Here is a 25,823-nt window from a genome sequence, read left to right as displayed (position 1 = left end):
GGAATCAACTCCAGACCTTTTACTTGTTTAATTGATGATGGATTAACGAGGGAATAGCCCATTAAATAGCTTTTGAAATAATTGTCCAATTACGTTTGGTCCCTTGAAAAAGAGGCAGCTACATATTAAAGAGCTGTAATTCCTAAACCCTTCCTCAAATTAAGATGTGAATACCCTCAAATTAAATCTAAGAGTCTGCACTTTAAGCCTATATTGATTATATAACTGTATATTCAATGTTTTGGTAAACAGCTAAAATGCCAAAACTTGTGTGACTGTCCAAATAATTGTGGACCTAACTGTGACTGCGTACACCCTCCCGATAAAAATCAGTCAACGTCTACAGTGCAAAAGAACAAGACTGCCCTATATCTGCTATCAGTAGTGGAGATAGCCGTGTATTGTGAATTTTAGGGGAAGTCTATTAAATGGCTTGAAATGAGAGGGTACACCATATGACTGGTGGTTGTGGGAAGTAATTTTTCAACGAGTTCTAACAATGGTTTTCAATAACATCTACATGCAAGTGCAACAGTCACTCAGTCACCTGTCACTAAGGAATAAAGGGTTGACACATAAGGTAACTTTATGTTCTTTATTAGTTTCTTTATGTTGCATAAGAGAATGTGTGCCGTACTTTGGCCCACAAAGTACATTGAAAGTGTATAATGCAGAGTTATGACTTCAAAACATATTGTGAAATTTAATATAAGCGACCTTTGCATTAGTTATTATTTTGCAATCCCCACCATTATGTTTACCAGTTCCCCGTGATGGGCTGTAGGTGACGCTGCTGTCAGGGGCATTTATTTGTCGTCTATAAAAGTACAGTACTACCTTCTATATATAAGATATGATAACATTGCATTTATAGAATTATTACAAAAGATCTCATATTTAATATTAGCCATGTGAGGATGGTTAATAGTATGTAAAAAGATAAGAACTACAGTTTCACAAAGACCAGTAAGTGGCTGAAAGGAGCTCTACGCATGTACCACCACTAAGCATACATTCTGAATTTAGAAATCATTCCTTCTGGACAATGGTAATGAAACACATTCTCTCTATATAGCCGTTGTATGCCCGAGACGCTGCAAACATGGTTCTGATTTCTGTCCGCAAAGAATACAAGGATGTAGAAGAATGTTTGCAGATTTTTACAGGCATCTAAATATAAAATTTTCTTTGGCATTTGTAAGATTCACATAATTGTTCATAACCCTTCTGCACCCAGAAGTGAATTGTATACTTCTGTCAACTCATTTGTACTCCATTTACTACAGATATGGAAACCATCCACAGCGGTCTTCAGGATCTAGTTTTCTGTTTTCTGGACTTCTCTTGGCACCAGGTTCAGGATAACAGGTTTGGTTGTCTTTAGGAATCCTGTGGTGTCAATTTCCAGTGGGATCTGTAACAATAGGTTTAAAATATTAAGTCTTGTATAAGATAGTCCATCCATTAACCCCTTATTGCCACAGCCACTTGGATGCCGCAGTCACTATTGACTGCAGTATCTTAGAGGTTAAATCGTCAGGATCAGAAGTATCTCCGATCTCTGCTGTTGCAGCAGGATGTCAGCTGTATATTACAACTGCACTCACTACAGATGGTGCGGGCACAGCTTCTGTGCCCGCGCCATCCCAATGACATAACTGTATGCCCATTTGCGGGAATGCATTGCTAAAATGGATAGACAGTTACATCCATTTATGGGAAGGTGCTAAAGGGGTTTCCAATGTTATGTTAATAAAGCTTAATAGTTGTATAATGAAAAGTTATGCAACTTTATGATATACTTTGTGTTCGTATCCCTCACCATTTACAAGATGTCTGTTTGCGTCACTGAATAAAACCCTGTACAGACAGTATAGTTAAGGGTGTGTTCACATCAGAGTTAGGTTCCGTTGCCGGTTCCGTCAGACCTTTCTGTCGAAGGAACCCATCAACGGAAAGGCAAATGGATAACCATAGCTTTCAGTTTGCATTACCATTGATTTCAATGGTAATGCTTCCGTTGCTAATGGTTTTTGTTTGTCTCCGTTCCGTAAGTTTTCCGTTGTTTTGGCGGAATCAATAGCGCAGTCGACGGAAAGGTCTGACGGAACCCATCCACGGAAACCAAACGCTGATGTGAACACACCCTAAGACGTATCCGTCTAGAATCCAGAATGTTTAGCTCACAGAAGATTGTCTAGACTTAGAGGTTCTGTCACCACATTATAAGTGCCCTATATTGTACATAATGTGATCGGCGCTGTAATGTAGATTACAACAGTGTTTTTTATTTAGAAAAACGATAATTTTTGACGGAGTTATGACCTATATTAGCTTTATGCTAAGGAGTTTCTCAATGGACAACTGGGCGTGTTTTACTTTTTGACCAAGTGGGCGTTGTGGAGAGAAGTGTATGATGCTGACCAATCAGCGTCATACACTTCTCTCCATTCATTTACACTGCAGATAGCGATATATCTAGATCGCTATGTGCAGCCTCATACACACACTATAATGTTACTGCAGTGTCCTGACAATGAATATACATTACCTCCAGCCAGGACGTGATGTGTATTCAGAATCCTGACCACTTCTGTAGCGTCTGATTTACAGCATAGCAGGAGTAGTCTCGCGAGATTACGACGTAAGCTGTCATTCACAGCGAGATCTCGCTGTGCTGTAAATCACAGAGATGTGCAGAGAAGTGGTCAGGATTCTGAATACACATCACGTCCTGGCTGGAGGTAATGTATATTCATGGTCAGGACACTGCAGTAGCATTATAGTGTGTGTATATGAGGCTGCACATAGCGATATAGCTATATCGCTATCTGCAGTGTAAATGAATGGAGAGAAGTGTATGACGATGATTGGTCAGCGTCATACACTCCTCTGTACAATACCCACTTGGCCAAAAAGTTTCTAAATAAAAAAACACTGCTGTAATCTACATTACTGCTCCAATCCCATCATGTACAATATAGGCCACTTATAATGTGGTGACAGAGCCTCTAATACATTGCTACGGACCCTCAGCTCAGTATGATTGTGAGTATTCAGATCTCTTTAAGACACTGTGACAGGTATTTTAAATTAACTACTTTTTGTCTTTATCTGAGCCATCACAAAATCATTTTAATCTTCAACCCCCTGAAAAGCTAGTGCTGGAAACCTCTGTCTGCCCTCATAAATATCGATCAAAATAGCGTTGAAACATCCAATCTCTATTTCATATCTTAGGAAAGTTTAGACCTCTACATTACAAGGCAAATCTTTCTTCTTTCCATTGTACAATAGGAGGATTTGCTCACTCTTCAGTTTGTTTACTTAGCTAAATTCATAGTAAATAATTCACTTGAATATTCAATCTCTAGCTTGCTAATATTCTCATTTAAGCAATAGCCATATGTAAGAACCAATCTTAAATGGGTGTCTTACTGGAGTGTCGTCACATTTTCGGAAAGAGAAGTTCTGCAGCAGCAGCGTGATGACCGATTTCATATTGATTATGGCAAATCTCATTCCTATGCAATTCCGTGGTCCAGCTCCAAAGGGTAGGAAAGTGTAGGGGTCTTGGGTGTCCCTGTTCTCTTTACTAAATCTGTGCATTAAAAAGACAAAAAGATTAGATAAAACTTAGGTAAATCATTAATGCATGGTCAGGTAGGGTCATGAAGGGTTTAGAATGTATTCGAGTTTACCAGAACAACTTGTTAATGAATAAAGTGATGTTTTTACAATGTAAACATTTCATAGGCAAGTTATATACAGAATTGTATCCCAATAAATGTTCCCATATCTATGATACCTTTCTGGACGGAATTCCTCTGGCTCAGGCCAAAGCTCAGGGTCACGATGGAGCACAAAGGCCGGGATAACAGTCACTACACCCTTTGGAATAGTCACTCCATTGATCTCAGTTGTTGCCTTACAAACACGTTCAATTCTCCCAGCAGCAGGGTAAAGTCGCAAGTTTTCATAAAGCACCATGTCAAGGTATTCCATCTGCGTCAGAGCTTCATATGTTGGAGGAGCCTGCGGACAATGAAAACATGGCTTGTTAATTCTTGCTCTACCGGAAATGACCTTGTAATGTGATGAGGCATTCATGAATTTCACCAGGTTCCCTAATGACATTACTAATCACTTTGCCCTAATTACATGATAATAAAAGATTTAAAGGAATACAAGGGTCCTTGAGATCTCTTCTGTTAACTTGTTAAAAGTGATATTCAGGGTAGTGTGACAATTGCAGTCATTACGGCTCACATATGGAGCTTCATTAGAGTCTTGAATGCACTCTAGCAACATAGTACTATGGTATGTATAAGCACATAACTAGGCAGATTTACCATAAAGAGTCTGGTGACCACCCCCGTGTTGGTTTTCAGCTTTCTTCAGAAATACATCTTAGACATTTATGGCATAATGTCTGAAAGATGCAGGTCCCAGCATCTGGGAATTATTCCGTAAATGTCTAAGATGGGAATGCCACTTTAAACTTACATTTTACCTGCTTGAGAGAAGCCAACACATGGATTGACAATTCTTTTGATTTTAAGTGTCTTCTGCCTGAATTGCAATCATGGGTTCTCCTGCACCTTTTTAGCTCAGCTACCATCACTTAAAGAGACTCTGTCACCACATTATAGATAGCAATAGTGGTTTTTATTTTGAAAATCGATTTTGAGCAAGTTATGATTTATTTGATTTTGATTTATGCTAATTAGTTGCTTAATAGACAACTGGGCGTTTTTTTATCTTTTTACCAACTGGGCATTGTAAAAAGAGAAGTGTATGACACTGACCAATCAGCGTCATACACTTCTCTCCATTCATGTCCATTTGTATTCACTGCACAGCGTGATCTCGCGAGATCACACTGTGCTGTCACATACACCCACATTAACTTTACCGAAGTGTCTTGAGAGTAAATAGACATCACTTTCAGCCAGGATGCGATGTTTATTCACACTCGACACTTTGGTAAAGGTTCTGTGGGACTTACTCACACAGCACAGAGTGATCTCGCGAGATCACGCTGTGCTGTCATTCACAGAAACTTTACCGAAGTGTCGGGAGTGGGAATAGACATCGCATCCTGGCTGAAAGTGATGTCTATTTACTCTCAAGACACTTCGGTAAAGTTAATGTGGGTGTATGACAGCACAGCGTGATCTTGCGAGATCATGCTGTATTGCGATTACAGCTAAAAATGAATGGAGAAAAGTGTCTGACGCTGATTGGTCAGCATCACACTCCTCTTTACAACGCCCAGTTGATAAAAAGTAAAAACACGCCCAGTTGGTCATTAAGAAACTAATTAGCATAAATCTAAAATTGCTGTTATCTACATTATAGCGCCGATCAGATTATGTAGGAGATAGGGCACTTATAATGTGGTGACAGCCTCTTTAATATGACAGTATATGTCACAGTACTGTGTACTGAGATAACACATACAGAACAAACAGTAAAGCACTATTTCATAACATGTTATTTCATATTCGGGTTACCTTATTAGGAAGAAAGGTGTCAATTTCCTCCTGAAGTTTGGTTTGGACATCAGGGTGAGTTGCCAGATGGTAAGCCAGAAACATAAGTGTAGTACTGGTGGTCTCATAACCAGCGATAATGAATATAAGTCCCTGAGCCAAAATTTCAGTGTCTGTCAATTCTGTGAAATACATAGAATGCAGAGTTGGTTCCATCACCTTATAAGTGAATGGTCACACAATGTCTTGGAATGAAAAGTAACTTTTTTGACTTTTCCTGCACTAAAAATCAGAAATTTATATTTTCGAACTTATATTTGCTAGAATATAATGTTTAGAATATCTAGGGAGAGCCTAAAAGCGATAGAGAGCAGGATGTATTCACCCATGATGAATAAAAAGGCAGACACATAAATATTGATTAATTGTTAAAGGCGTTTTCCATAGGTTATTTAAAAATGTTTGGGTTGTACTTCTACGATCCAAAAGTAGTATGTTGGAGGCCAGCAGGCAATGATATGATTAGTACGCAAGGGGCACTACAAAGGAACATACCCTCAGTAAATATGCTTTTGGGATAACGAGAATCTACCTACCACAGATTTTTTTTTTCTATTGCTTTATGTTGCTATGATATAATAATAAACATAATAATAATAAAAGTCTGACACTGAACTAGTAAAAGCATTATTTTTTTGGTCACAAATAGCACATATCTGTAAAACCTCATCAATGTTTGGGGCCATGCCGGTCACCCTTTTATGAGAGATCTAGAAAATCAGGGCTCATACCTTTATAGTCATGACCCTCCTCTCCTGCATTGTTGTCTTTAGATTGAGCATCCACCATGAGTTGTAGGAAATCTACACGATCCTAATAGGCCAAAGAGAGGATCAGAATAAGCAAAGATATACAGAAAATGATGTGCTAGCTCTAGGAGCTCAGTAGGTGTAATCCTTTACATTCTACTTTAGTAGTTTACACATTGCTTTCTCTAATTAGGGTTTTCTGGAATTTAAAAAGCTTTAAATTTTGTTAAAAATTAAAAAAACTTTGGAAAACAACCTGCAAAAGTCATTTTTCATTTGCGACTATTCTAGAAGACGGTCAAGCTTATGCCTTTGTATCCATGCCTTCTTTCACCACTGTTAAAAATCACATATTACTCAGTTGAAGTTAAAGGGAACCTGTCATGTCAAACATGCGGTCTCATCTGTGCGCATTGTTATGAAGCAGGATAAGATGAATAGATTAATATATAGTTTTACAGGAAAAGGTTCAGGATTACATGCAATTTTTTAATTTCAATTCCTGCTCACTGTAGGCTAAAGAGTCCAGTGGGCGGTTTCACTCAGTGGTTGACAGCTATATCTGTATGCACACCAATGCAGGTAATGCGGTCAATCAATGGTTAATACCGCCCACTTGACTCTTTAACCCACAGTGAGCAGGAATTTCAATCAATAAATTACAGGTTACCCTGAATCCTTTCCTATAAAACGATATATTAATCTGCTTAGCTCCTCCTGCTCTATAACATGCTGCCCGCAGATTGGACAGCATGTTCAACGTGACAGAACTTTCACTTACTGTGTGAATGCCTTTCTTCCTGTCTCTCTTAATGATTTTTATGGCATCCTGAAAAAAGTTTAGGACACTTATTGGAAGGAAGCAAAAATTCAGTTTTTCCAAAAGAGGAATCAGAAATGGACATAGAACTGTAAAAAAAAAGAAAAAAAAAAAAAGAATCATTCATAATGTTTATTATTGTAGACATTTCTTTGGAAGCTACAGGCCTTTTCTGTCTACTATGGGGACAGTAGAGATAATGGCTGTACTTATGGTCTTTGGAGCAGGCCAACATGCTGGTTAAGAAATGGTTTTCAAATGTCAAATTTGATCCAAAAGTACAACATGGTCACATCATCATGAAGTGTTTATGCCAAATATAACAGGACCATATCTACTGACATCAGCTACTTTATTGTTGTGCATGATAGCAAGAACGTCAATATAGGTGCCAGGTTCATATAGGTTGTTGCCAAGTATCAAAGGTCGAGACCTGGTTTTTGCATACCCTTGCTCTTGTGAAGACTTCTTCATCTTTAGATGTATTTCCTTTAATAAGTTACTTCAATATTTAACAAACTGGCCAGTCATACACAGTATCTTAATAGAGAGTTCATTAACTTACTTGTTGTTAAGAACAAGGGGTTAAAAAAGGAGAAGGAGAAAAGTTTTTTTCCATTGGTCACAAATGGATCATTGGGATTGTTCAATGAATCCACATTCACACTGAAGGATGTACTGAGAACAATGTCCATGCTGTAGCTTCCAAAGATGCTGGAAATACAAAATGAGAATGTAAGAAGCGGAGCTAAATAAAACCAAGCCCCCTATATACCACCATTCTGCACATGTGCAATGGTTAAGGATTGTGCTCTTTAGTATTTTACTGTGATGTCAAAAGTTATAAATTTATATGCAAAATTCTTTGCGTGGTCAACATACTAAATACTAAAATTTGGTATTACAGACTGTAAGATACTCGAATTACTCAAATTGCACCTAATTATATTTATGGTATGGCTGGCAGAATAAAGAGTACCACATATGCTAATGAATATATGTGCAGATCCCTATTGCTAGTCAGCCGGGTTGAAAGGGATCTGCTTCCGAGTACAGGAATCAGTCCTGCAGATCAGGTAACGTCCGTGCTCTAGTTTATATACACAGTGAATAAGGCTATGTTCACATCTGCGGTTCGACGGAACCCTTGCACAACTGAGACAAACTGAAACCATTGGCCCCGGATCCGTCACCATTGAAATCAATGGTGATGGAAACGGAAACCTTTGGTTTCAGTTTGTGTCAGTCAGGGCTCCGTTCCGACGCAATGGAGCCCTGACGCAGATGTCAACAAAGCCTAAGACATGTACTTACTCCTTCATGTTTATAAACTCTTTGTTATCAATTTTCTTCTGAATATTCTTCACTAAAAGGTCTCCATACTGTTTTATTATCGGTAACATCTGTAAGGAAGACAAAAGATGTTTTATTAACTATTTTGCACAACTATAGTTCCAGAAACCCATATTTTATCACTTATTACAGAAAGAAAAGACGTTCAAACCTCTCATTTACAATGAGGTGCTAAATAAAACAAATGAACCTCCTCTCAGTTGTCATGTGTCATGTATAGTATTATTCATACCCTTGTTATATACGTATAGGAATGGTAGGAGCAGACACTTGAGGTCATAACAATAGCGTCTTTGGAAAACACATTGATTTTATTTGGAATTTCCCTAAATCTATCACATATGAATTTGTGGTAGCCGGATATAGGCTTTATTTTGTCATACAGGTCAGTAAAAGCTGCCATTTATACATGTGTGTATGCCAGCATGTACCAACGGTCAGGGTTTCCAGTATCGGAGGTAAAAACGCTGTAACATGTTAGAAAATATGGTAGACTGTTTGTACTCAACATTTGAGTCCAATTTTTTTTACATGAACCTAAGGCCATGTTCACACGTCACGGTTTCCGTTTGTAATAAAAAAAAACGACACACTGCCAAATGATACAGCCTGGCAGAGGCTTACAATCGGGTCTGTCTTGGTGTCTGGTATCCTTTTTGTCAAATCTGACAGAGTCTACGATGCAGGCGCCGAACTATGCGACCTATGCCTGCTACCTTTCTCAAATCTTTAAGGGTCATGTTTATAGACGAGTATAAATATGAACAGTGGGGTTCCTTATAGCAAACTATCATTGGCTACTATTTTGCAAGTGAGCTTTCACGCCACATGCATACAATGCGTATTACGTGCAGATTTGCAGCGTGTATTTTCGTGCAGCGTACTACAGTATCAGCAAAGTAAATGAGATTTCAAAAATTCTCATCTACATGTTGGAGATTTTTTCTGCACATAAACTGTCCTGCGGTGCGTATTTTAAAATCTGCAGCATGTCAATTTATATTGGATTTCCACTTGTGAATTGAATGACTAATTTAAAAAAAATTAAGAAAGCCGCAGCATAAAAACTGACCTATTTTCGCATCAAAATGTAAAAATAGCACCTAAAAATGCATCAAAAAACGCACTATTACGTGCGAATTTTACCTGCGGAATTACCTGCTATTTTGATATGGAGTTGCTGCCTCAAATTCTGCAACGTGTGCAGGTAGCCGTAAGGATTTTCCGAGCAGAGACATTTATTGCTTACCAATGGACTATAAAAAGCCGATGGTGTCGATTTCGGGAAGCTGAGTGCGGCCAACAGGAGCGGAAGGGGCTTGGGAGACACCACTGACCCTTCATTTTAGCTATCATTCGTTCTCATTGGTCGGTACCCACAATTGTAAATTAATAGCATATCTTATGGTTATGCCGTGAATGATAAAAGTTGGAAAACCTCTTTAAGAAATGTGAGCGGACATCTTATTGGTTACTACACGCACCCCTTGTTTTAGTTCATTGCTTCTTCTATGATCAAGGAAATTTGCTAGTATACATATGAATTATATGTCAAAATATTTTACCTGCTTGAGTTTACCACTAGTGAATGTAGGTGACAAAACGGTTCGTATCCTCTTCCATTGGTCATCCGCGGCAATTGACACTGCTGAGTTTAAAGGTCCATTAAGGCCAAAATTCTAAAAAGAAGCAAAACATATATATAGTAAACATCTACAGAAATAACCAAAAGTGAAGAAAAAGCTGGATTTGGTTGGTAGACTTACCCTTCTGTTTGTAAATATAGTGTAGCATTCCTTAACTAGAATGGATTTAATGATAGCTGGGTCCATAACCGCAAGAACTGGCTGTCTCCCATCGTAGAACCTGAAGAAAAAAAAAAAAAAAAAAAGAGGTGTTTACATACTATGATGACCACCACTATAGGTGCATGCCAAATGCCTTCATTTATCAGGTAATAGTCGAACGGTCTGTGTCATATTCAAATACGTGTACCCTTCACCTGTACACAGTCTTGTACCCAAGTGATGACATGATAGGATCCTTTCTAAATAATATCCATTTGAGTCCAATTTATGTAGTCATTTATCATATTTTAATAGAAATAACGTCCTAAATGATTTGATCTCTTCAGCCTACAGTGATTACAATGACCTGTACAAATCTTGGGAAATAAATTATATAACAGAGCCTAAATGCTGAGGCGGACATAGACAGCAGAGGACCCCGAGTAAAAACAGTATGGAAGACTCTTAACCCTTTAGTGACCAGCCCATTTTAGGCCCTAATGACCGAGCTATTTTATTTGTTTTTCTATAGTCGCATTCAAAGAGCTATAACGTTTTTATTTTTTCGTCTACATAGCTGTATGAGGACTTGTTTTTTTTGCGGGATTAGTTGTACTTTTTAATAGCATCATTTTAGGGTACATATAATTTTATTAACTTTTTTTGGGGGGGGGATTATAAAAAAAAACCTGAAATTCCGCCATTGTTCTATGCGTTTTTAAATTGATGCCGTTCACTGTGTGACGTAAATAACATGTTACCTTTATTCTATGGGTCTGTACGATTACGACGATACCACATATGTAGAGGTTTTTATGTTTTATGACTTTAGCACAATAAAAACACTTTTGAACTAAAATTATTTGTTTTTGCATTGTTGCTTTCCAAAAGCCGTAACTTTTTATTTTTTCCATCAATGTAGTGATTTTTTGGGCTTTTGTTCTGCGGGACGAGACGTAGTTTTGATTGGTACTGTTTTGGGGTGTATGGAACTTATTGATTCATTTTTATTATTACTTTTTTGGGGGGCAATGGAAAAAAAAAATTGCAATTTCGCCATTGTTTTTTTGCGTTTTTTTTTTTACGGTGTTCACCTTGCAGTTTAAATGACATGTTAACTGAGTCATTACGGTCACGGCGATACCATATATGTGTACTTTTATTTATTTTTTACACTTTTACTAAATAAAACCACTTTTTATGGGAAAAAATGGTTTTATTTTTTTTACGGTCATTCTTATTATTAATCTTTATTTCACATTTATGACTTATTTCATTAGTCCCACTAGGGGACTTTACTGTGCGATCTTCAGATCGCTGCTATAATGCTTTGGTATACTTCGTATACCAGAGCATTATTGCCTGTCAGTGTAAATCTGGCATATGTCCAGGGCAGACCTGGGGGCTTTTATCAAGCCCCCGGCTGCCATGACACCCCATCGGAGACCCGCGATTGCATTTGCGGGCCGCCGATGAGTGACAGAGGGAGCTCACTCACCTCTGTAAACAAGTTAAATGCCGCGGTCGCTATTGATGGCGGCATTTAACAGGTTAAACGGCCGCAATTGAAGTAAATTTTGATTGCGGGTGCTGGAGCAGGAGCCCAGCTGTCATCAGAGATCAGAGCCCCGGCTCCTGCCTGCACGGGAGACCCGTGCAGGACTTAGACTAGGCTCACGTGAAAAGGCGTCAGCCTAGCCTAAGGCCCCTTAGTCACCAACGTGAAAAGGTGTATTGGTGGTCACTAAAGGGTTAATCTCCAATAGCTCATTAAAGAGCACCCCACCCTTATGGCTCTCTAACTTTTACCAATATTTGTGAGCCATTGTCATTCGCTCAGTCCTTACATGCAAACCAATAGTACAAAGCTGTTTAGGGGGACCCAACTGTATATCCGCCACTGCCTAAATGTATCCACAGAATATATTACAATTTATGGTAAATACATGCAAAATGATACAAAACTAAATAGTTCATTACAAGAGCCAAAATGAAAGCACATATTATGACTATAGTGATGAGCACTAGAATCATTAAATTGCAGTTAGTGTACCAAATAATGTGTGAACCCATATAGGCCTAAACAGTGGCTGAGACGCAGTATGGATCTCTGAAAACTGGACCATCGCACTCAGAGGACTGAGACACTACATGGATCACCGGACAACCGGACCAGTCTGGAGGAGATTCAGAAACTCAGTTACCTTTAAGAAAGAAGATGACAGATAATTCACTTTACCATTAAGATATACAAATGAGACATTCCATGGTAAAAGTAGAATTCTGCTGTTTCTGTCCTGAATAATTTATTTTCTAATTAAAGTATTAATTAAGAGATTTGGAATATTTGATTATCTAGGTTCAGTGTGTCACCATGTTTGCCCATTTAATGCCCTGGTCAGTGATGCGTTCAGTCTGTGGATTTACAAAATCTTTGGAGCTCTCCGAACTCCAAAGATTAAGTAAATCCATAGCCTGAACCTGCCACTGGCATGGGCAAAATAGAAGCGAACGTGTGCTTCAAGAAATACCAGTAGCCCACATTTGGAGCCGTCCATAATGGGCATAGAAGATAAAGTAGACTACAACTAGGAGTTCACAAAAAACAATATCATCCTCAGTAAATTCCTTCCGTTTCAGTAATTTCCACAAGTTTTAATGGGAAAGGGTAATCTGCTGGGACTGCAATAAACTAGCACTGCAGGAGCCTTTCTATACAGATTTTCTAAATAAATATATATTTTACACAAGCTGTAAACAAACTTAGGCCCCATGCACACAAACGTAAAAACGCCCGTAATTACGGCACGTTTTTACGGGCCCGTGGACTTCTATTGGCCACGGGTACCTCCCCGTATGCTTACGGGAAGGTGCCCGTGCCGTTGAAAAATATAGAACATGTCCTATTTCAGGCCATAATTACGGCACGAGCAGGCCCATAGAAGTCTACGGGCTCCCGTAATTACGGGTGACTACGTGTGTGCACCCCTAATTACGGGAGCGTTGCTAGGCGACGTCAGTAAATAGTCACTGTCCAGGGTGCTGAAAGAGTTAAACGATCGGCAGTAACTGCTTCAGCATCCTGGACAGTGACTTCCGATCACAATATAGATCAACCTGTAAAAAAAATAAAAAGACGTTCATACTTACCCAGAACTCCCTGCTTCTTCCTCCAGTCTGGCCCCTTGGGATGACGTTTGAGCCCATGTGACCGCTGCAGCCAATCACAGGCTGCAGCGGTCACATGGACTGCCGCATCATCCAGGGAGGTTGGACTGGATTCAAGAGAGGGACGCGTCACCAAGACAACGGCCGGGTAGGTATGAAATAATTTTCCTTTTCCTGCGGAAAGGGCTGTCCCTTCTCTCTATCCTGCACTGATAAAGAGAAGGGATGCCGATTACCGCAGTGTAATTTTACAGCGAAAACGTGCCCGTAAATACTGGTGCAATACGGGTCGAATACCTGTGACCAAGGACCGGTATTTACGCCAGTATTTACGGGAGGACAAAAATACGTTAGTGTGCATGAGGCCTTAGGCCCCATGCACACAACCGTATTTTTGTCCACCCGTAAATACGGGTCCTTGGTCACACGTATTCGACCCGTAATGCACCAGTATTTACAGACCCGTGCCCGTAAATACGGGTCCGGTGTCATCCGTATTCCACCAGTATTTACGGGCACGTTTTTGGCTGCAAAATTCCACTGCACTAAATCGGCAGCCCTTCTCTCTATCAGTGCAGGATAGAGAGAAGGGACAGCACTTTCCGTAATAAAAGTAAAAGAAATTCATACTTACCCGGCCGTTGTCTTGGTGACGCGTCCCTCTCTTGACATCCAGTCCGACCTCCCTGGATGACGCAGCAGTCCATGTGACCGCTGCAGCCAGTGATTGGCCTGTGATTGGCTGCAGCGGTCACATGGGCTGTAACGTCATCCCAGGAGGCCGGACTGGAGGAAGAAGCAGGGAGTTCTGGGTAAGTATGAACATTTTTTTTTTTTTTTTTTACAGCTTTATCTATATTGTGATCGGTAGCCACTGTCCAGGGTACTGAAACAGTTACTGCCGATCGTTTAACTCTTTCAGCACCCTGGACAGTGACTATTTACTGACGTCGCCTAGCAATGCTCCCGTAATTACGGGTGCTCAGACGTAGTCACCCGTAATTACGGGATCCCCATAGACTTCTATGGGCTGCCCGTGCCATAGTTACGGCCTGAAATAGGACATGTTCTATCTTTTTCAACAGCACGGGCACCTTCCCGTAAGCATACAGGGAGGTACCCGTGGCCAATAGCAGTTTATGGGCCCGTAATTACGTTTTTACGGTCGTGTGCATGGGGCCTTAGTTCGGGTTCACACGTGGAGTAAATACTGAGAATTTTCCGCAACAGATTTAATTGCGGGAAAACCGCAGCATAATACAGTAGCAGCAAAGTGGATGAGATTTGAACAAATCTCATCCACAAAATGCATAAAAAAAAAATACCCGAAAAACGGTTCATAAACTGACCTGCGTTGCAGTTTTTTAATCCACAGCATGTCAATTTATGTTGCAGAATCGCTGATTTTCTGTTGCGGGTTTTGCCTATTGAATTCCAATAACAGATGTTGCGATTTTGTGTCGAAAAAATGTGATTCCGCCGGAAAAATCGCAACTCAGAAAAAAAAATAAAAATCTTATACTTACCCAGATCTCTCTGCTCCTGCGTCCAGCCCGGCCTCCAGGGATGACGTTTCATCTCATGTGACTTCTGCAGCCAATCACAGCCTGCAGCGGTCACATGGGATGGAACAGCTCGGGAGACCGGGCTGCAGGATGTCAGAGGGATGCGTCGCCATGGTTACAGCTGGGGTAAGTATGAAAGTTTGCTTCTTTTTTTTTTAGAACCACAATGTGGTGCGGTTTTTTGGACAGAATGTGCTGCGTATTCTAGGTCAGATGCGCTGTGTAGCGCTGTGTAGCTTTACGCAGCGTATCCGAACCGTGTGAACCCGGCCTTATACAGCTTTTCTGCCTGAATAAGGAACTTATATATAAATTAATGAACATCTCTTCCCAGGCAGCTGCTCTACCTGGATTAACATTGATGCAGCATGTGTAAAAAGAACATATATGTGAACAGTATGTACTGTTAATTGATTACACAATGCTAAACTAGAACCATGGATTACTTTTGCTTAAAAACAGTTGTATATACTGTATATATTAGGTTGATAGCCTAGGATTTTAGGCTGTATCGGGTAGTCTGTTAGTTTACAGACACAGATTAGCACAGAATATTGTGAAATATAGGGAAGGACACTATGCAAGGGAATGAGTCACAACCACTATTTGGCGCATTTATTTTTAGAGCAGTTGTTTGCACCTCTCTAGACACTCAAAAAAAAAAAAAAAAAAAAAAAAAAAAAAAGGGTTCTGAAAAAGGGGAGGGCTTAACAAAAAAGAGGTGTGGTTTAAAGGGTGCCAAATATAGGACTTAAAATTATTTTACTAATTAAGCGAAATCAAGGTGGTATAAGTTGAAGTGTCTAGATACACCAAATTTATTATACAGCATACACCACTGTGATAAATTTGGTGCATCTTCTGACTGCCTGGTCTAAGTTTACACTGTCTAAATCTTAGTAAATTTGCCCCATTATATTTTTAAACTTACCCCCATATTTTTCCATATTTTTTGAAGCATTCCATGTCAAATTCAAAAACGCCCTGAAAAAAACCCAAAAACAATACAATGCTTTACAGGTAGAGAAAAAAACAAAACAATGATAATATCCTAACTAAGGACATTATTAGATGTAGTTGAGACAGTTGGCCATTACAAACAGGTAAAGCAAGCTGTCATTGCGCTCACAAAATAGAAAACATCACAGGGAAGATCTTTCATATATTAATATTGACCTGGAAATTATGTCTGTAAGGGCTTGTTCACATCAGCTTTTGGTTTCCGTTGATGGGCTCCATCAGAGCTTTCCGTCAGAGGAGCCCACCAGTTGACTGCGCTATTGATTCCGTCAAACAAACAGAACCGTTAGGGAACGGAGACAAACGGAAACCATTAGCAACAGAAGCATTACCATTAAAATCAATGGTAACGCAAACGGAAGCTGAGGTTTCCATTTGCCTTTCTGTTGATGGGTTCCTCTGACGGAAAGGTCTAACGGAACCCATCAACGGAAAGCGAACGCTGATGTGAACGAGCCCTTATATAGCAATGTGAAGGACAAAGAAATGTTATGTAACTTTTTAAGGAATATATAAAGCACAAATACATTGCTCATTGTTTCTTGCTGCTACTTGCTTCAACGTGGAAATTGCTGAAACTTTATACTCAGTGCGCTGAGCTCTTGAAACCATACGTTACAGAAGTGTGCGTTTGTATGCTTGGCTCCGCAAATCCATATATCATGGCCAATGGACATGATGTGAACGTAGACCTCAGTGTACAAACCTAAAGACTGTGCTAAAGGACCCATGTGTGTTAACATTTAGGCTGGATTCACACGAGCATGTTCGGTCCGTAATGGACGGAACGTATTTCGGCCGCAAGTTCCGGACCGAACACAGTGCAGGGAGACGGGCTCCTAGCATCATAGTTATGTACGACGCTAGGAGTCCCTGCCTCTCCATGGAACTACTATCCTGTACTGAAAACATGATTACAGTACAGGACAGTTGTCCGGCAGCGAGGCAGGAACTCCTAGCGTCGTACATAAGTATGATGCTAGGAGCCCGGCTCCCTGCAGTGTGTTCGGTCCGGGACTTGCGGCCGAAATACGTTCCGTCCATTACGGACGTAATGTGCTCGTGTGAATCCAGCCATACACTCACATGTATGCAGGTCCGGCGTCCGTTCCAACAAACCTTGGCCCATGGTAGTCCGAGCAAGCATGATTCATAAATGTGAAGCTAGAGGGCGAGGGGTTCCTGGTACAGTTAGTGTAAGATTTCAGCAAGTTCTATAATAATACAAATAGCAGCAATTCCAGAGTTGTGAAGAACTGCTTTAAGGAGAAATCTTATAGGAATCGGATACAGGTCCAAATGATAAACAATAGTATTTTATATGTTCTCAATGTATAGCTAGCTGGCCAAATGTCTACGAGTATTTTATTCATTCTGTTGACAGTTGCACAGATGAATTCACCGAGTGAATTACACTCCCATTTATATTAGGTTCTCCCTGCTGGGTGTTGTAATACTGCAGGTTAATCATTCAAAAAAACTCTATCTTACAATCGATTGTATTTTCAGGAAGTCCTGTATACCTGAACACTGTGTAGCCTGGTTAAAGGTCAAAATATGATTATGTTTTATTATGTTCAGTCACGTACCAGGGACAGATGAACAGCACGGTACATTTTTAGAGCCAGATTGACTTTACAAGCAAGCTATCCTAGCCAAGCACAACGCATTAGTATCTGCAAACAGGACTGCTATTGACATTATTTTTATCTTATCCTGACTCTTTTTTTACCTACACTGATACATTGTAACAAAAAGCAAGACAAAGAGAGATTTGGACAACCCCCTCTAAAACGTAAAATACAATCCTGTTGCAGCTTGTTATCCACAATGTCAAAGGATTTGGAAGTTAAAGTTGCAAATGCGCTTAGTCATTCGGCATATTTGTTCTCGGCAAATACAGTCTGTCAGTTCTGCATTGGTCAATAATAAAAAGCTTTTATTCCTTTTTATTGATACAGATCAGGCGTAGGCTTGGTTCACATCTGTGTTATGAATTTAGTCAAAGCAGAAAATTTTTATTCAAGGACACAAACGGCGTCCAATTGTCCTGTTTGACTTATAAAGAAGGACCGTTGGATTCCGTCATGGTGTCTATGGTTTTGAAAAAAAAAAAATCGCGCTGAATGCTGCATTATTTTTTCCTGGAAATATATGGCGAAATCTGCAACGGAGGCTCTGAAAGGAAACCTTCAACACAAGATGTGGATCTCGCCATAGAAACACAATATGTAGCATGCAACCGTCCTGTAGTAGTACAAGTGTTTGACACTCGTCTGAGGAAGACACCTGTTCGGTGTTGAGACGTGTAGTCATATTAAATAAATTTGTTTAAACGGAGTCCATTCTCTGTCCTTCATCCGGCAGCGCCCAGTTATCCTTGTTTTTCTGCTTTACTCATGCTACTTATTACAGATTCATCTATGCACAACCGGCCAAGGAAGAGCTGCAGCTGGTCCTAAGCTGCTCAAAGTTACTGTACAGAGTTGTGGCTGTTGTAGGCGGAGACGTTCGCGGGAAAAAGAAGAGACGTGCCTTTTCTTCGGGAGTTTCTGTTTCCGACCTCCCATTGACATCAATGGGAGGCAGAGAAAGTGTTTTTTTACTGCGTTTTGCCTGCTGCGCTCAATGGCTGCGGCCTGAAAAACGAGGCAACAAAACGCGGCAAAGAGAGTGCAGGCAGGTCAAAATAGGAATTTTGAGACATGTTTTCATTAACAGGTTTCTTAGTGCAGTCTAAGGCCCTGTTCACACTGAGTTTTTTTTTGCAGCGAAAACCGCTGCAGAAAAAGTTGAATATTGGGTAAAAGTGGAAGATTGTAGACTCATGGTGTCACATGCTAAACAGCTAATCAACACAAAACACCAGCAAAGGTTTCCTAAGCCTTTAACCCCTTAACGACCGCCCACCGTCTTTTGACGTCGGGCGGTGCAGGTACTCAGTCTACAGCGACGCCTTTTGGCGTCGCTGTAGTAGAGTGGGTTTAACGGCAGCCTGGTCAAGTCTGCACTAAAAACCGGCTGTAAGTAACAGGTCCGGTTCTTAGTGCAGCCATCAGGACCTGCCGATTTCGTCGTAACAGCATGTGACCGCTGTGACAGCCAATCACAGCGGTCACACGCGGTTACTGTGTACAGAGCCGCTGGGAGTGTCTAAATGACAGCTCCTGCTCTAAGAACGACCTGTTGCTAGCAGCTCTGTTCTTAGAGCAGTGATCAGGAGCCAATAGTATTGGTTCCTGATCCTTTTTGTGTTCACTATGAGATCCAATCATAGTGATCACTACTGTAAAATAAAAGTAAAACATGTATCTGTTTCTCCTCACTGTTCTAGCTGTGGAGAGAAACAGATACAAGTATGTCAGTGTCCCCTACACAAAATCACTTGTTCCTCACATAGTTTCAAAAAACAACAACATTTTTTCAATATTTTATAGTATATACATATAAATATATTTACTGTATATACTAAGAATCGTACTATAAACGACTTTCTTTTTAGGGTACGCTGTTAGACGGCGTGTACGCTGTTAGACGGCGTAGGGTTCTGTTCTGGGCTTAGGTTTACAGTTCGTGTTAGGCGTAGGGTTTAGGTTTAGGTTTGAGAAAAAAAACAAAAAAATTTAATTCCTTTAGTGTGATTAGTTGATAAAAAAATTGAAACCGCTAGTTACGTTTATTATTTGCGGTTTAGACTGTATAATCATTATGGCTGCCAAAAGATACAGCGTTGAGGAAGCCTATCAGATGCTATGCTCCGATACGGATTCTGCATCTGAAGTTGAGTTTTTTCTTGAAAGCGACAGCGAAAGTGTCGCTTGAAGGGATTCTACGGATATGAGACCCAGCACCAGTGATATGGGAGACGGCGCAGTTGCCACAACGTCCGTTCAAAGTGCAGCCCCTGAAATTGCGCAACCCCACCAAACCAATTTAGTGTGGGAACCCACAAGTCTATTTTCTCCCACCATAAATGACTTTATTGCTACTCCTGGAATAAATCCCAATGTCAGTAATTTTTCACCACTAAATTATTTTAATATTTTTATTACGGACCAAGTTTTGGAACATTTTGTGCAGGAAACAAATTTGTATGCCAGGCAGTACATTGCCAATAAGCCTTCGTCACCTTATGCCAGGTTGTGGAATCCCACAAATGCAACGGAAATAAAAAAAATTCTGGGCCTCACCCTTAACATGGGAATTATAAAAAAAAACCTCTATTAGGTCATATTGGGCATCAAGCCCTATACATGCCACCCCCATTTTTTCTGGCATTATGTCACGCAGCAGGTATGAAATACTTATGCGATTTCTCCACTTTAGTGACAACCTACAGGCACTTCCAGCGACAGAAGCCGTGACCGGCTGTATAAATTAAGGACTTTGCTAAATTTTCTTAATTCCTCCTTTTTAGGAGCATATACCCCTGAACAAAATTTAGCAGTGGATGAATCGCTAATGAATTTCAAAGGGCGTCTCTCATTCCGCCAATTCATACCCTCAAAAAGTGCAAAATACGGGGTAAAGATCTACAAATTATGTGAAAGCACTACTGGCTACACATGTGCGTTTAAGATCTACGAGGGTAAAGACAGTGAATTCAATCCACCAGGGTGCCCTCCAAATATTGGTACCACTGGTAAGATTGTGTGGGATTTAATTGGCCCTTTCCGACACAAGGGGTATCATGTATACACGGACAGTTTTTATACCAGTGTGCCATTGTTTAGCGCCCTTTATTGTGCCAACACCGGAGCCTGTGGCACAATACGCAAGAACCGCAAAGGTTTCCCACGTCAACGAGTGGATAAAAAACTACCAAAGAGGGAGTCATGCACTTTTCAAATTGAGAAGATGCTGGCTTTAAAATTTCGTGACCGCAAGGACGTCTATATGATCAGCACTGTCCATTCAAGTGCAACAGAAACTGTTAGAGAACGTGGGGCCTCTGCAGAGAGACAAAAGCCTGTGTGTGTCATCAACTATAATAAATTCATGGGTGGGGTAGATTTGTGCGACCAGATGTTACAACCTTATCTGGTTAAAAGGAAAACCAGAACGTGGTATAAGAAAGTGGCAATATACCTCATCCAGGTTGCAATGCACAATGCATTTGTCCTGTACAAAAAATCAGCGGGCAGGGCGACATTCTTTGAATTTCAGGAGAAAGTGATTGAAGATCTCCTATTTCAATCTGCAGACCAGAGAGTAGTCCATGAGTCAGAGGATGTACGCCGACTTGTTGAAAAACATTTTTTACACCCCATCCCTTCAACACCTAACCAAAAATACCCCTGACGGTGTCGGGTCTGCAGCAAACGAGGACAGCGAAGTGAGTCACGATATTATTGTTCCGCTTGTCCTTCCAACCCCGGTCTATGCATAAGTACCTGTTTTGAAATCTATCATACCGTCGCACATTACTAATTTTCTTTTGTGAGCTATAAAAGTTAAAATGCAGGATTTATTTAGGATTTTATTTTTCTGTACACCTTTTTTTTTTTTTTTTTAGGGAAGCAGCTTCGCTTTATATTTAGGAGATGCCAAAATTTACAAAATTTAGTGTTCTTTTAGAGATTTATTTTTTTTAATCACTTTTTTTGGGAGGGAGGGAGGGAAATATACTTTTCTAGACTGAGTCATTTTGGGATATAACCCAGTTATATAATGTGGAATAAGGCCCCGAAATTCATTCAAGATAAAATTCTGCCCTGAAAGCTTTTTATTTCCTTTTCCGTTATGACTATGTCCTGCCATAAATAGCTGTTACTCACTGGGGATACGGCATAATTTTTTCTTTTTATTCTGAGGATTTCTAATAAGCGAGCTGTTCCTTATCAATACACTATGGGCTTTATTACAGTTTTGTTCGGGTTTTTGGTGGACCTCTTACACCCGACAATACTTCTAGAAATAGCTACATTAATTTGGGGAGTAGTAGTCCTTTACTGTATCTATACATACGGTGTGGGACACTGCCCCTTTATATATTCTACAGGTGATTGGTTGTTTTGTGCACACGGCGGTTCCTACCTTGCCGGGCAGGGGCTTGTTATGGTGTACCGCGTCACTTAGCACATTCGTCCCTTATATAGGGATTGATAGAGCTAAAAAGACGTTGTATGACCAGTCACTTTGAATAATAAAGTCATTACAGCCCTACAAATTTTCTTTCATCCTGTGAACATGCTCTAGTTTTCCACATAGCTGGATACATTCTTCCTCCTTTTTTTTTGGATATATTGCCTTTTTCCACCAACAGTTTAATAAATTTTCCCACTCTAACTTACTATATATCAGAGCGGGTTGATATACATAATGTCTATGGACTGACATGATTTCAGGACAGCTGCTTTCTTAGCACGACATAGTCATAGGGTGTAGAAACTGTTAGGGACATATATTTCTCAATCTAGAAAAGTAGAATCCTCCCATTTTCAAGCAAAATGTGTGTCCCGAAAGCCTCCGGGTGCTCCCTTCCTTTTGGGTCCTGCCGTGTGTCCAGGAAACGCATTAGGACCACAATGGGGATATTTTTGAACACAGGAGAAACAGGGTGATACATTTTCTGGTGCATTTCCTTATTCTCATGTCCTCTGTACAAGAAATCTGACCTTAAAATGACACATTTGTGAAAAAAAGTGAAATAAAATTTTCTTTACACCTGCTTTGCATTACTTCCTGCGAAAACTGTGGGGTCAAAATACTTAGTACACACCTAGATGAATACATTAGTTTTCAAAATGGGGTCATTTATTGGGAGTTTCTATCTTTTTGGCAGCTCAGTGCCTCTATAAATGTGTAATGGGACCTGAAACATTTTCAAGCAAAACTTGTGTCCTGAAAGTCTTCGGGTGCTCCCTCCCTTTCGGGCCCTGCCGTGTGTCCAGGCAACGCATTAGGGCCACAATGGGGGCATTTTTGAAAACAGGAGAAACAGGGTGATAGATTTTGGGGTGTGTTTCTTCATTCTCATGGTCACTTTACAAAGAAATCGGTCTTCAAAGTGATACTTTTATATAAAAAGTGTTTTGTTTTTTTAAATTTCACCTGCTATGCATTAAATTTAGCAAAAAACGGTGGGGTCAAAATACTCAGTACACCCCTAGATAAATACCTTAAGGGGTCTAGTTTTCTAAATGGGGTCGTTTATGGGGAGTTTCTTTCGTTCTGGTAGTTCAAAACCTCTCCAAATGTACAGTGGGGCCTAAAACATTTTCAAGCAAAATATGAGACCTGAATGCCTCCGGTTGCTCCCTTCCTTTCGGGCCCTGCCATGTGTCCAGGCAACGCATTAGGGTCACAATGGGGGCATTTTTTAAAACAGGAGAAACAGGGTGATAGATTTTGGTGTGTGATTCTTCATTCTCATGGTCGCTTTACAAAGAAATCGGTCTTCAAAGTGATACTTTTATATAAAAAGTGTTTTTTATTTTTATTTCACCTGCTATGCATTAAATTTAGAAAAAAACTGTGGGGTCAAAATACTTACAACACCCCTTAATAAATACCTTAAGGGGTGTAGTTTTCAAAATGGTGTCACTTGTGGGGGTTTCCACCATTCTGACACCTATGAGCCTCTGAAAACCTGGCTTGGTGCAGGAAAACAAAATGTACTTCAAAATGTATAAAATCATTACTAAACTTGTAAGTCTTCTAAATTGCTCCCAAAAATTTTTTTTTTTTCAAAAGTGCTGCCAAAATAGAGTAAAGCGATGGAAATATATATTTAATAAAAAAAATTGTACAGTATGTATGTACATATGTCACATATTGCAGTTAAAAATAGGGAAAAATGATAATTTTTACAAAATTTCTTCCATTTTTCTATTTTTTAATTAATTTCCGCAAATCGTATCAGTCTACTTTTACCACTAAAATAAAGTACAACATGTGACGAAAAAACAATGTCAGAATTACTTGGATATTCAAAACTTTCGCTGAGTTATTCTCTGATAAAGTCAGACATACCAGATTTAACAAATCTGGCTTGGTCATTAAGGTCTTTTCAGGCCCGGTCATTAAGGGGTTAAAAGGACTGGTTTGTTGCTCAGTTATCCTTGTTTTTCTACTTTACTCATGCTACTTATTACACATGCATTTATGCACAACCGGCATAGGAGGAGCTGAAGTTGGTCCTAAACTGCTCAAATCTACTGTAGAGTTGTGGCTGTCGGAAACCGCGGCAAAAAACTGCCGAAATCGCCTTTCATTGATTTCAATGGGAGGTGGAGGTACTCGTGGGAAAAAGAAGCGACATGCCCTTTCTTCGGGCGTTTCTGACCTCGCATTGACATCAATAGGAGGCAGAGGAAGTGTTTTTTGCTGCGTTTTTTTGCCCTCTGCACAAAATTCCTGTTTTCAGTTTAAAGTAAATTTTGCATTTCATTTGGAAATCAAGGTCCCAGAGTCTGGAGGAAGAGTGGAGAGGCAGTCAGGGGTTATTAAACGGAGGTCAGAAACAGAAATGCCCGAAGAAAGGGCACGTCGCCTCTTTTTCCCCCGAGCCCCTCCCATTGAAATCAATTTCGGACGTTTTTCGCTGCTGTTTCCAATGCAGATTTCACGGCCAAACACTCAGCATGAACAGGCCCTTAGACTGCACTAAAACTGGTTTATGAAATGAAAACATGGTGCTCCGTAGTGAAGAAACCTTTTGGTATGACGAGAATGAAGAGGGAGATATAACTGCTCACCAGGACGAAATGTGCTAACAACAGCCACAACTCTGTACAGTAGATGTAAGCAGTTTAGGACCAGCTGCAGCACCTCCTTGGCCGGTTGTGCATAAATGCATCTGTAATAAGTAGCATGAGTGAAGTAGAAAAACAAGGATAACTGAGCAACAGACCAGTCCTTTTAAAGGCTTAGGAAACCTTTGCAGGTGTTTTGTGCTGATTAGAGTGTGACACCATGAGGCTACAATCTTCCACTTTTACCCAATATTCCAATTTTCTGAGAAACAAAATTTTGGGTTTTCATTAAGGCCATGTTCAGATGTGGCGGAATTTTTCCGCTGCAAACGTTGGTGCAGATTTGGGCCAATTACACAACGAATCTGCACCAACATTTGCATATTTGACAGGTAATTCAGACGTTGCGGATATCACAGCGGACTTGCCACAGATTTCAGTTTTTGCATTGCAAAGTTTGAAATCTGCAGTGAAATTTAGCTTCTTCTCCGCAATGGACAGTTCATACTGCGGAGGGAAAATTCTGCACCGCAGCCTAATTTCCGCAACGTCTGAAATAACTTTCCTAAAAATGTATAGAAAGAAATTTAAAAAACGTCTGCTGCAGAATTCCACTGCGAACTGTCCGCAGCGGAAAGCAACAGCAATTCGGCCACGTCTGAATGTGCCCTAACTGTTAGCCATAATCATCAACATTATAAGAAAATAATGCTGGAAATAGATCACTGTGTGTAATGAATCTTTATAATATATGAGTTTCACTTTTTGAATAGAATTACTAAAATAAATTAACTTTTTGATGATATTCTCTTTCATTGAGAAGGACTAGTGTATATATATATATATATATATATATATATATAGTTTATACCATGTTGATGTTATTGAAGACGTATATGTATTGTTCTTTGAGGGTATATGCACTTGTAGTGTTTTCAGGCGTATCTCGGGGCGTTTTCGCCTCGAAAAACGCCTGACTAAACGGAAGCAGAACGCCTACAAACATCTGCTGATTGATTTCAATGGGAAATACGCCATTCTGTTCCGACGGGGCGTTTTTTTACGCCTCATTTTCAAAAAAACTGCGTGTAAAAAGACGCCCGCGAAAAA

General features: G+C 40.0%; 1 protein-coding gene across 2 annotated transcripts in view; it reads right to left on the bottom strand.

Annotated features, from left to right (window-relative positions):
* Positions 1–581: 581 nt before the first annotated feature.
* The window catches only part of LOC142752211 (cytochrome P450 3A29-like), a 37,114-nt gene continuing 11,872 nt past the window's right edge, over positions 582–25,823 (bottom strand). Inside the window, exons 3-13 of one of the 2 annotated variants that reach the window (XM_075860204.1) lie at positions 15,929–15,981; positions 10,244–10,343; positions 10,043–10,156; positions 8,439–8,527; positions 7,690–7,838; positions 7,086–7,213; positions 6,287–6,368; positions 5,517–5,677; positions 3,809–4,035; positions 3,439–3,601; positions 582–1,414 (exon numbers count right to left, since the gene is read on the bottom strand). In XM_075860204.1, coding sequence (XP_075716319.1) covers positions 1,319–1,414; positions 3,439–3,601; positions 3,809–4,035; positions 5,517–5,677; positions 6,287–6,368; positions 7,086–7,213; positions 7,690–7,838; positions 8,439–8,527; positions 10,043–10,156; positions 10,244–10,343; positions 15,929–15,981 — 1,362 coding nt within the window. In that variant the 3' untranslated portion in view covers positions 582–1,318. Of the gene's footprint in view, positions 1,415–3,438; positions 3,602–3,808; positions 4,036–5,516; positions 5,678–6,286; positions 6,369–7,085; positions 7,214–7,689; positions 7,839–8,438; positions 8,528–10,042; positions 10,157–10,243; positions 10,344–12,317; positions 12,452–15,928; positions 15,982–25,823 lie in introns of those variants that run through there. The other variant, XM_075860205.1, reaches the window with a different exon arrangement.

Source organism: Rhinoderma darwinii, chromosome 1 (assembly GCF_050947455.1).
Source record: "Rhinoderma darwinii isolate aRhiDar2 chromosome 1, aRhiDar2.hap1, whole genome shotgun sequence".
NCBI lineage: Eukaryota > Metazoa > Chordata > Amphibia > Anura > Rhinodermatidae > Rhinoderma > Rhinoderma darwinii.
Note: the sequence above shows the minus strand (reverse complement) of the source record. Positions and strands in the feature narration are given on the sequence as shown.